General features: G+C 43.3%; 1 protein-coding gene across 9 annotated transcripts in view; it reads right to left on the minus strand.

The window, feature by feature from the left end:
- Positions 1 to 12,852, minus strand: part of LOC141127250 (keratin, type II cytoskeletal cochleal-like) — a 478,789-nt gene that overhangs the window by 200,533 nt on the left and 265,404 nt on the right. For all 9 annotated transcript variants that reach the window (XM_073613528.1, XM_073613525.1, XM_073613529.1 and 6 more), the window contains one exon: positions 11,747 to 11,807. In XM_073613528.1, coding sequence (XP_073469629.1) covers positions 11,747 to 11,807 — 61 coding nt within the window. The remainder of the gene's footprint in view (positions 1 to 11,746; positions 11,808 to 12,852) is intronic.

Consider the following 12,852-nt stretch of genomic DNA (forward strand, 5'->3'; position numbering starts at 1 on the left):
TAGACATCTGTGTATGAAGCCACACGGCTGTCTATCAAGTAGCACCTGAAATCGCACTGACCTTGCTACTTTGAAATCGTGCTACTTCAAGTGAAGTAGCGCGATTTTAAAGTAGCAATAATGTGAACCAGGGCGAAGAGATTTGTTTTTTGGCACACAAATACATATTGAAATAAGATAAGAGATAAGAGATATTGCTCTTGCACTTTCCCAAAACCACCACCACTCACAAAAACTAAAGAGAAAGAAAAGAAGATGAAAAAAAAAACACCACAACAAAGCTCAATAATGTACTTTTATTTTATCAGCAGAAAAAAAAAATATGTACATTCATTTACTAGCTTGAAAAAAATTGGAAAGGATATATGGTGCTACATTTAGCAATAGGATTTTAAGGGCCCTGCTCATAGCAGCTTACAATCTAAAATTTGACAAAACCTTAGAGTGGACACAGCTTTACTTTCAGTGTATAACAGGCAACATGTCACATTTTTACCTGCAAGATTATAGAAACATACTTAACAGTCATTATTCTTACAAAGCATTCCAACTAGGGATGAGCTTCGTGTTCGAGTCAAACCCATGTTCGACTCGAACATCGGCTGTTCGATCGTTCGCCGAATTACGAACGATATGGGCCGTTCGCGCCAAATTCGTGTGGCGCGTCACGGCCCATAATTCACTGCGGCATCGCAGTGCATTGCTGGCTGATGATTGGCCAAGCATGCACTATGACCCGCATGCTTGGCCAATCACAGCGCCGTCTGTAGAGAGAGCTGTAATTGGCCAAAGCCAGGGTGGCTTTGGCCAATTATGGCTCAGGGGGTTTAGAACACGTCCCACACTATATAAGGCCGCCTGCACGGCGGCCCTGTGTAGTGTGTTCCGGCGTGCTGAGAGATAGAGAGAGAGACAGCGTCATTTCATTTGAGTTAGCTAGATTAGGCAGGATAGTCAGTGAGTTAGCTGCACTTATAGTGTATTGTGTATATATATGCATCCCAGGTGTTGTGTATATATATATATATATATATATATATATATATACACTGTATTCAGTTTAGCTAGATCCGTTCCTGTTATCTTCCTACTGACAGGCAGGCTTGTCTTGTTACAGAATTTACAGCTACCTGAAGAAAATTGCTGGTGTTCTTTTGATCCTATTTGTACCACAGTCAGGCAGCTAGACTATTTACAGTTAGTGTAGTGCGTCCTCCTCACAGTGTTCAGCTAAAGCTACAAGTTAGTGTAGTGCGTCCTGCTCACAGTGTTCAGCTAAAACTACAAGTTAGTGTAGTGAGACCTCTGCACAATGTTCAGCTAAAGCTACAAGTTAGTGTAGTGTGTCCTCCTCACAGTGTTCAGCTAAAGCTACAAGTTAGTGTAGTGCGACCTCTGCACAGTGTTCAGCTAAAGCTGCAAGTTAGTGTAGTGCATCCTGTTCACAGTGTTCAGCTAAAGCTACAAGTTAGTGTAGTGCGTCCTTCTCACAGTGTTCAGCTAAAACTACAAGTTAGTGTAGTGAGACCTCTGCACAGTGTTCAGCTAAAGCTACAAGTTAATGTAGTGCGTCCTGTTCACAGTGTTCAGCTAAAACTACAAGTTAGTGTAGTGAGACCTCTGCACAGTGTTCAGCTAAAGCTACAAGTTAGTGTAGTGCGTCCTGCTCACAGTGTTCAGCTAACGCTACCAGTTAGCTACAAGCTACAAGTTAGTGTAGTGCGTCCTGCTCACAGTGTTCAGCTAAAACTACAAGTTAGTGTAGTGAGACCTTTGCACAGTGTTCAACTAAAACTACAAGTTAGTGTAGTGCATCCTGCTCACAGTGTTCAGCTAAAACTACAAGTTAGTGTAGTGAGACCTCTGCACAGTGTTCAGCTAAAGCTACAAGTTAGTGTAGTGCGTCCTGCTCACAGTGTTCAGCTAAAACTACAAGTTAGTGTAGTGCGACCTCTGCACAGTGTTCACCTAAAGCTATCTGTAGAAGGTTGGTGGTGTTCTCATACTACAGACAGGCAGTTGATTTTGCTAGCTGCAGTATCAGTACATATATATATATATATATATATATATATATATATATATATATATATATCTCAGCTTAGTGCAGCTACAGGCCATTAGTATGTCTGGAAGGCCAACAAGGAGAGGCAGACAGTCACAAGCCAATAAGAGAGGGCAAGCAGGCTCTGTGTCTAGAGGCAACAGTGCTGGTCGTGGAGACAGTGCATCCTCATCAGCACGTGGCCGTGGGACACGCTTGGCCTTTTTTCCGGCAGCTGGTCGTGTTGAGCCGCAATATGCGGAAGACTTGGTCGAGTGGATGACCAAGCCGTCCTCATCCTCCTCATCCTCTCTCACCCATGCTCAGGGTACTTTGTCTGGCAAAGCAGCGGCCTCTTCCCTCGGCTCAATGTCATCAGTGACTCCTTCCCTAGCCCCACCATGTCCTCCTGAGGAGTCCCTCGAACTGTTTGACCACAGTGTTGGGTACATGCTCCAGGAGGATGCCCAGCGTTTGAAAGGCTCTGATGATGATACTGAGCTAGATGAAGGCAGTAACGTGAGCACGGACAGAGGGGGTGCCCAAGAAGGACAGTAATCTGGCAGTCATGCTCCCCCTGCTGCAGCATACTGCCAGGTTTGCTCCAGTGATGAGGAGGGAGGGGATGATGAGGTCACTTACTCAACGTGGGTGCCTGATAGGAGAGAGGAGGAGGAGGAGGAGGAGGCAGCACATCACCAATGAGGCAGGATGCCCTCCAGGGGCCAGCCTAAGGGCAGCACACTGACTGCATCTCACCCCAAAGCTCCACATGTGCAGGGCGCTGCAGTCTCTGGGCGTTATTCAAAAAGTTTTTTGGTGTGGGCCTTTTTTGAGACGAGTGCTTCAGATCGCACCACTGCTATTTGCAACATATGTCTCAAGTGTATCTTGCATGGCCAAAACATCTCCCGCTTGTGCACCACATGCTTGACCAGACATATGTTGACCTGCCATGCAGTTAGTTGGCAAGCATATTTAAAAGACCCACACCAAAGAACAAAGAGGACCTCTCCTTGCTCCTCATCAGTTGAGATCTCCAACCCCACTATACCTTCAGTCCTCTCTGAGACCTGCACTGAGAGGAATGAAGGTGTAGAATTAGGTGTGTCACAGCCAAGTACTTGTGGGACATTTGCTTTCAGTACACCGACGTCAGATTGTACCAGGCAAATTTCCCTGCCCCAGCTGCTGCACCGCCGAAAGAAGTTCGCTCCCAGCCATCCACATGCCCAGCGGTTGAATGCTAGCTTGGCAAAATTGCTAGCACTTCAACTGCTGCCTTTTCAGTTGGTAGACTCTGCCCCCTTCCGTGAATTTGTGGAATGTGCGGTTCCTCAGTGGCAGGTACCCAAACGCCACTTTTTCTCATGGAAGGCGATCCCGGCTCTCTACCGGCATGTGGAAGGCAATGTCCATGCCTTGCTGGACAGGGCGGTCAGTGGTAAGGTGCATATTACCGCTGACTCATGGTCCAGCAGGCATGGACAGGGACGATACCTAAGTTTCACCGTGCACTGGGTGACTCTGCTGGCAGCTGGGAAGGATGCAGGACAAGGTACAGTAGTGTTAGAGGTTGTTCCGCCACCACGCCTCCAAAATGCCACTACTAATGATTGTGACACACCTCTCTCCTCCACCCCCTCCTCTTCTTCTTCCTCCATGGCCTCTTCCTGTGCTTTGTCCTCGGAACCAGCGGTGCTCCGTAGCCATTCGAGGGGCTACGCAAGTATGCAGGCCAAAAGATGCCATGCGGTGCTTGAGCTGGTGTGCTTGGGGGACAGGAGCCACACTGGGGCAGAGGTTCTGTCAGCTCTGCAGGGGCAGGTTCAGAGGTGGTTGACGCCATGCCAACTTAAGGCAGGAATGGTGGTTTGCGACAACAGCACCAACCTCCTCTCTGCCCTCCGACAGGGACAAATGACCCATGTGCCCTGTTTGGCTCACGTCCTTAACTTGGTGGTGCAGTGGTTCTTGGGTAGGTACTCGGGCTTACAGGATGTCCTGAGGCAGGCCAGGAAAGTCTGTGTGCACTTCCGCCAGTCATATAATGCCAGTGCTCGGCTGGCAGACCTCTAAAAGGAGTTTAACCTGCCCAAGAACTAATCTGTGACATGCCCACCAGGTGGAACTCAATGTTGGTCATGCTGCAGCGGCTGCACACGCAGCAGAGGGCCATCAATGAGTACCTGTGCGACTATGGCACCAGGACAGGGCCAGGGGAGCTTGGTTTTTTTTCCCCATGCCAGTGGGCCATGATCAGGGATGCATGCACTGTCCTGTCACCATTTGAGGAGGCCACAAGGATGGTGAGCAGTGACAGTGCATGCATCAGTGACACTGTCCCCCTTGTCCACCTGTTGGAGCACACGCTGCGTGGAATAATGGACAGGGCACTTGAGGCAGAACAAAGGCAGGAAGAGGAGGACTTCCTTAGCTCTCAAGGCCCCCTTTATCCAGACAGTGTTCCTGCGTGCCCACCGATCACACAGGAAGAGGACGAGGATGAGGAGGAGGAGGAGGATTGTGTCAGTATGGAGGTGGAGCCTGGCACTTAGCATCAGCATCAGTCTTTAAGGGATCAGTCCCAAGAAACACATGGACTTGTACGTGTCTGGGAGGAGGTGGCTGCGGACCATATCGTTCTTAGTGACCCAGAGGACTCCGGACCGAATTCCTCAGCAAACCTACGCTGCATGGCCTCCCTGATCCTGCAAAGCCTGCATAAGGATCCTCGTATTCATGGTATCAAGGAGAAGGACCAATACTGGCTGGCAACCCTCCTTGATCCACGTTACAAGGGTAAGGTTGCAGACCTTATCTTGCCATCGCAGAGGATGAAACATCTTCGGGAGGCCTTGCAGAAAGGTCTGTGCAACGCGTTCCCAGAGACTGGGAGGTTACAAACTCCTGTTTCTGGACAACGTGTTGCTGAGGCTTCGGTCAGTCAAAGAAGGAGCGGTAGAAAAGGTGGCCGTCTGACTGATGCGTTCAGACAATTTTTTGGTCCGCAGCCCCAAGGTATGATCAGTTCCAGCAACCATCGCCAGCTTCTGTTTTACATGGTGCAGGAATACCTAGGGGCAAGATCTGACTTGGACACCTTTCCCACCGAAAATCCTCTGGGTTACTTGGGTCTTGAGGATGGATCACTGGCCAGAGCTTGCACAGTATGCAATTGAGCTACTGGCCTGTCCTGCATCCAGCGTTCTTTCGGAACGCACATTCAGTGCTGCTGGAGGCTTTGTAACCGATCACAGGGTGTGACTGTCCACCGACTTGGTCGATCGACTGACCTTCATAAAAATGAATCAGTCTTGGATCACCACCAGCTACCAAGCACCTGATGCTGATGTAACCGAATAATTTTTTTTGAGATCTCAGATCCCTTCAAAGACTGCCTATGTTGATGCTGAGTGACTATCCTGAGTAATTATCCTCTTCCTCCTCAATGATCACGCTGATAGCTTGTAAGAACATTTTTGGTTCTGGGCGCCAGTGCCTAAGGCCCAATTTTTCAGCCCCTGTTCAACTGGGGCGTGTAATTACAATTTTTGATGCAATACTTTGCAGCAGGGCTCGTTTCTACGTTCCAACTAGAGTATCTGTGAGGGGTTTCAGTGTTGTGGCACCAGCACCAGAGCCTAAGGCCCAATTTTTCAGCCCCTATTCAACAGGGGCATGTAATTACAATTCTTGATCTAATATTTCACAGCAGGGCCCTGTGAGGGCTTACAGTGTTGTGGCCACAACAACACCTAAGGCCCAAATTTCTGTTGAGTATATAGGGCAGGCCCCTACTTTCAAACATCCAACTTACAAATGACTCCTACTTGCAAACGGAAGGAGACAACAGGAAGTGAGATGAAATCTACCCCTAGGAAGGGAAATTCTCTCCTGTAAGAGTTAATATGGGAAAAACATTTCTCCTTTCCACTGATGCTTTTTCACCAATCCTTGTTTCACAAAAAAACCCAAATTTTCAAAAAACATTTGTCATTGGGACAAAAAATGAGGTGAAATCTTCTGAAGAGGAGCACAGACAGCAAAACAAATGACCCAAAGGGCCTGGTAATTGACTGGGGGGTACCCATGCTGTTTGTCTCACTGATTTTCATCCATATTGCCAGGACCCGACATTACATTAAAGCCGCAAGCAGTTTTAAATGACTTTTTTTCCTTTAAAAATGACATTTTGTGCAGGGACTGTTCTAAGCACAGGAAACACGTGTCACTTTACAGGCATACTATAGACACTCCCCAGGTACAATATTTAAAGGAATATTTCACTTTTTTTTTTTTTAACTTTAAGCATCATTAAAATCACTGCTCCCAAAAAAACGGCCATTTTTAAAAGTTTTTTTTGCATTGATACATGTCCCCTGGGGAAGGACCCGGGTCCCCAAACCCTTTTTAGGACAATACCATGCAAATTAGCCTTTAAAATGAGCACTTTTGATTTCAAACGTTTGAGTCCCATAGATGTCAATGGAGTTCTAACTTTCGTGCAAATTTTCGGTCCGTTCGCAGGTTCTGGTGCGAACCAAACAGGCGGGGTGTTCGGCTCAGCCCTAATTCCAACATATTATTAAAAAAGACTTATTCAAAACACCCACCAGCCCACAATCCACACATACATACATTGGTGACCATGTTCTTGCTGGAAGCTGCATTTCGGTGTACACGATTAAACAACGAGATCAAAAAGAGTAGAAGGTCAGCAGATGCTTCCAAAAGATGTTTGCATGATCAGACAGGAACAATACAAACACAACATTGACAGCATGGCCAAATAAACCCACTTTTGATTTAAAAAATGCACTAGAATTTCAGCAAATATCCCTAGTTAGGCATTTGTCAATAGGCACAATATCATTCCTTCTCCCCCACAAATCACAGCAAAAAACTGGCCTTCTCAGACCAAACGAGGCCCCCCCTACTGCGGGCCTTTATATAAGAGAGGTTGTATTGTTAGCACACTGACACGCCCAATAGAAGTACACGCCCACCAGTATCTTTCAATCTATCTCTTCATGTATGTCTAAAGTGATTGCACCTGATGAGCAGGAACACATAATACTATTCACAACTGTGTTAGCCCTTGGCTATGTGCATCAAATCTCCAACTACAGGCCAAAGATCGAAGTCCATTTGCATCCACATAAACAAAGCAACTATTTTCTAAGCATATGTGCCTGTGCAGCGTAAACCCTAAAATTTTAAATGTCCAAGTCCCTGAGCATGATTAGTGCTAACAAACATTAACATCAGTCCCTGGTTGCAATGAGCTTCCAATCTAAAGTCCAAAAGTAACTTTCTTACATTAGAACCTATTTCAACAGAAGACAAACAAAATGCCAGCATGTCTTTGGATTGTGGTGAGAAACATATAAACTTCAATACAAGCATTAGCATGTTGGGGAATTGAACCAACATCCCAGGTGCTGCTAGACAGAACTGCTACCCACTTAGGCACCAGGCAGCCTCACACATGTCTCTGCATCTCTGTGGTGTGAACCAGCCCTAAGTCCATAGCCATGCTCAGTGTCACGCGCAATATACAATATATTGGCCTAAGTATTGGGACGCCTGCCTTTATACGCACATGAACTTTAATGGCATCCCAGTATTATTCCTTAGGGTTCAATATTGAGTTGGCCTACCCTTTGCAGCTATAACAGCTTCAACTCTTCTAGGAAGGCTATCCACAAGGTTTAGGAGTGTGTCTATGGGAATGTTTGACCATTCTTCCAAGTGCATTTGTGAGGTTGGGCACTGATGTTCGACTAGAAGGCCTGACCTACAGTCTCCACTCTAATTCATCCCCAAGGTGTTCTGTTGTATTGAGGTCAGGACTCTGTCCAGGACAGTCAAGTTCCTCCACCCCAAAATCACTCATCCATGTCTTTATGGACCTTGCTTTGTGCACTGGTCCAAATGATTTGGTGGAGGGGGGATTATGGTGTGGGGTTGTTTTTCAGGGGTTAGGCTTGGCCTCTTAGTTCCAGTGAAGGGAACTCTTAAGGTGTCAGCATACCAAGACATTTTGGACAATTTCATGCTCCCAACTTTGTGGGAACAGTTTGGGGAAAGCCACTTCCTGTTCCAACATGACTGCACACCAGTGCACAAAGCAAGGTCCTTAAGGACATGGATGAGCAAGTTTGGGGTGGAGAAACTTAACTGGCCTGCACAGAGTCCTGACCTCAACTCGATAGAACACCCTTTGGCTGAATTAGAGCAGAGACTGCGAGCCAGGCCTTCTCATCCAACATCAGTGCCTGGCCTCACAAATGCACTTCTGGAAGAATGATCAAACATTCCCATAGACACACTAAACCTTGTGGACAGCCTTTCCAGAAGCTGTTCTAGCTGCAAAGGGTGGGCCAAATCAAATTTTAACCCTACAGACTAAGACTGGGCTGCCATTAAAGTTCATGTTTGTGTGTAAAGGCAGGTGTCCCAATACTTTTGGCTAAATAGTGTTTCTGGAAAAGACATACAATGGTGGTGGAACACTCCTACAAATAAATACTACATTTAGGCATAGTTATAGGACCTGGGAGATGAGACAACTTCTCTACATGAGGCAGCATGTTTGGGATTTGAACCCAGACGCTCAGGGATACTAAGCAGAAGTTCTAGCCTCTAAGCCACGGAGCTGCCTTGTGTGAGAACCTCCTACACATAAATACACATAAAAACACATAAATACTGCATTTCTTTGGACATACAGGTGATGGAATATTTGGTGTTCTTTGTGGGTGAGAGTAGAATATTACCCTCAAATTTTTGGGAATTACATTTTGATTTCTGATGTTGGTACACATATCACATTTTTTGGGCTTAAATTATGAATATTTGGAGATAATAAAAAGCACAAAAAATTGTGATTTATTTTAAATTTGCATCAGCAATGGTATTGTTTGAGGATTGTAAAGACACCTGTGTGAGTTTGGGTAAAGATTGTTGTGAGATGGAGAGTAACAAGTGAAAGTGACAGAGAAAAATATATTTTACCAAAACATCAAAACATTCCACATTCTAGCATTCTTAAAAACAAAATATTTTAAGTAGAAGCAACAATGTTGCAAAGGAAAATTTACTTCAGAGAAAGATACATTTCATCTCAACATTAAAAGGTTTTTTGTGAAAGTTACAATTGTTCCATTAGAATCAATGGCTAAAACTTGCATTGGACTATTATAGAGTAGATTTTCACTTCCAAAAAATGCTCTCTAATTAGCTCTCATTTTGGTATTTACTATAGCGCTGGGTAAAAAAGACACTGGAGCTAAAATGAGAGCTATTTTCAGGTCTGAGCATGCTCAGTTGTGTTGGCACCTGGTTGTCCAAAACGGAGAATTTTTCACTTCTCAGACTCCAATGAAAGATATTTCAGTGTAGAAATCACTTTTTCACACAGTTTAAAATCAGATTATCTTTAAATAATATACTACATATTTCAGTACCATTTAGGCAATTATATCATGTTCTAAACATTATTTCCATGTGCAATTCTCCAGGTTTTAGCAGAGTAAGGGTTTGGGCGCTATTTGGTTTCAGGGAACTATAGTAAATTCAATTTTGGGAGTATTTTCTCACCAGCGCTATAGTGAATAATGTTTGAGCGCTAATTAGCATGAATTAGCGCGAAATTGCCACAAATTAGCGCTATAGTAAATGACCCCTATAGAGTAATGTGTCATAGAATCGAGCAAGTATGCTTGAAGAGATCTTTTATAAAGTAAATCATAGATTATCCATAATATTTGTTATTTGATATAGTTACCTAATTAGTTAGAATTTGTGTGAAATAATAGTAATAATAATAATAATAATAATAATATATATATATATATATATATATATATATATATATATATATATATATATATATATATATTCAATTATAGTTTATTGTGCATTTGTAAGTTTTGGTACAGAACTGAATTTCTGTTACCTAAAGAATGTATCCATTACAAGAAGTGGACATTTAGCAGAAGGTCAACACTATCAGTTCTTTTACAGAATACTGTTATGTGTTTCACAGAAGGAGACACTTTCATTACGCACGCTTTCATACACTGAAGAAGACATTTTGTTTACTTTAGGCCTATATATAGCCTAACTCCTAACAGCTGTTCTAACAGACACCTCTATGACAATAGAGAAAGCGAGAAGCTAAATCTTTTCCTGTACTTTCTTTTTACTACAGTTTTTATTCCTAATATCTTTTGTTTTACTACATCAAGCTGTATGAAGTTTTAACTTTGTATTTATTTTCAAGTTGATGCCAAGTATGATCAAATAAACTCACACTTTGTTTTAAGACAGCTTAGCTATTGAACTATTGAACAAAACGCCTAAAAAGACACTATTAACATTACACATGTCTATAAAGTTTTTCTTTACTTTTACACAGGTATACTGACAAGCCAGACCAAGGCACACCGCAGGTCATGGTAAGTTAGGGGTTATCGTTTCAATATGAAGACTCTGACTACAAAGCGGTCTATATCTTTTGTGGTTTGTGAGAAATATAATTACATTAATGTTTTTGTTCCTGGAGTTCAGCTATAAAGTTAAATAGAATAGTAAAAGAAGGGTTGAGTCCCAGGCGCTAATCACAGGAAAAAACACATAATGCAATATATGTTGCTGTCTAAATTGATGGGTAATGGCTGCAATGAACCACATGTATACACAAAAAAGGTTACTGACAATTTATTCCAAAGATTAAAACAGTACAAGTTTGAATGACAACGTTTCCACAAGGTTGTAAGGCTGGCTCAAGCACTGATGGATTACTAGGACCAACCAGGACAACCAACCAAGGGACACCGACCACAGAAAGCCTCAAGGACACGGCAGCTGCAACAGAGACACCCTGCTTCACATTGGCTGTGGCTGGTTCCTACTCCGATACCTTAGTTCTGGCTTGTCTTCGGTGATGCCCCTCTTCTTCGACGCTCACCACAGAGGTTTCCCCTGGACCCAGTCAGCTGCTTCGCTCTATTCACATCGCCAGTGTGAGTGACACCATCTTCCCTTGTCAGCGGGTCCAGCTATACACACCACACACTGCAACTGGCGTGTCCTTGTGGCTTTCCATGGTCAGTGTCCTTTGGTTGGTTGACCAGGTCAGCCAGCATTACAGCCTTGTGGTAATGTTGTCATTCAAATTTGTACTGTTTTAATCTTTGGAATAAATCGCCAGCAACCTTTTTGAGTATACATGTGGTTCATTGCAGCCATTACCGATCAATTCCAGCTCAGTTCCTGAGTGCTGTCAACCCTGTTGTCTTAAATAGAATAGTGTACATGTCCCACTGTATAATAAATGTGCTAGAAAAGATAATTTAAAATACACAATCCTTCATTTTTCATTAGGGTATTATTCCCCTAATTAAAAATATCCAGAACATGTTAGTGCTGCATGAAATGATAATAGGAGTAGTAGACAATTCCTTTATATTGGCTTTTGGAATTTACAAATGCAGCAATTTACAAATTGGATGAAAGGTTTAGCACTGGTAAACACTTTTTGAAAGATAAATAGTGCATTTTACATACAACTCTATAGATCAGACAAAAATGAGGGACAAATGAGGAGGAAAGAGGGACAGAGGGACATTGCTCCAAATCAGGGACAGTCCCTCAAAATCATGGACAGTTGGGAGCTATGGATGATATTCTTACCCTCATCTGTAGGACAAATGCATTCTCTTCAGCAGTACGCCTGTTTATTTCTTCTCCATATCTGACAACAAAACAAACTATACTTTAGTGCTACCAAATGTTTAAGGTTTATGGATCACAGCACATTAATTACAGTAGTGTTAGTGTATATAGTACTAGGGAAAAATGCAGTAGACCTTATGGTACAATAGTAGTAATGGATAACATTTTGTGCATGCCAGACTGATCAGTATAATGCCCTTAAAACAAAAACATATCCTCACAAGCTCTATCTCTTTCAAGCTGCTGACACATTCACATCATTCTTGAGAACAAATTTAAACTTAAACCTAAGTAGTCAACGCTAGGAAAGTCCTCACAGTTTTTGACTAATTGGGAGAGAAAATGTCTCACACACTAACCAGTAATCTATAACGTTATAAATTTCCCCACACAGTTAAAACACATGGTTATTAAACACAGCAACCAGGATTACTAATCCTCATAGATACTTGGAGGGCAAAACTTACCCATATACAAATAAAACAATTAATAGTGTTGCATGTAACATTTTAAATGGCAGCAAACAAGTTCTCCTATCTCAATCAGTCAAATTAGCAGAAAAGTGGCTTCAGTGTGAAGGCGAGAGAGGAATCCAGCCTGAGGATGCATGAGTAGCGATGGCAGCCCTGAACAAAGGTTTTTACTGCACAGGTAATGTTATAGTTATTTAGGAGAGGAGGAACACCATCCCCAATGTTGACTGAAGGCGTTTTGCATTGTCATATGGTGAGATCCTGGATTCTTGTTCTTGGCTGGTAATTAAAGCGATATTAAACCCAAATGCAAACATTTATTATGGAGAGATTTGCAGGCAGGAAAATACTGGATCCTTGTTACCTTGTTTTAGTTAAAGTGGTGGTAAAATGCAAAAAAAAACCCCTAAAAATTGGGTCAATACAGGTAATGCCATGATGTGCTAGTAGGGATGAGGTTCGTGTTCGAATCAATCCCATGTTTGACTGGAACATCGGCTGTTCACGCGTTCGCCGAATTTCGAACGATATGGGCCATTCGCGTCAAATTTGTGTGGCGCATCACGGCCCATAATTCACTGCGGCATCGCA

The sequence above is a fragment of the Aquarana catesbeiana genome, linkage group LG02, assembly GCF_042186555.1.
Source record: "Aquarana catesbeiana isolate 2022-GZ linkage group LG02, ASM4218655v1, whole genome shotgun sequence".
In the NCBI taxonomy this organism is placed as follows: Eukaryota; Metazoa; Chordata; class Amphibia; order Anura; family Ranidae; genus Aquarana; species Aquarana catesbeiana.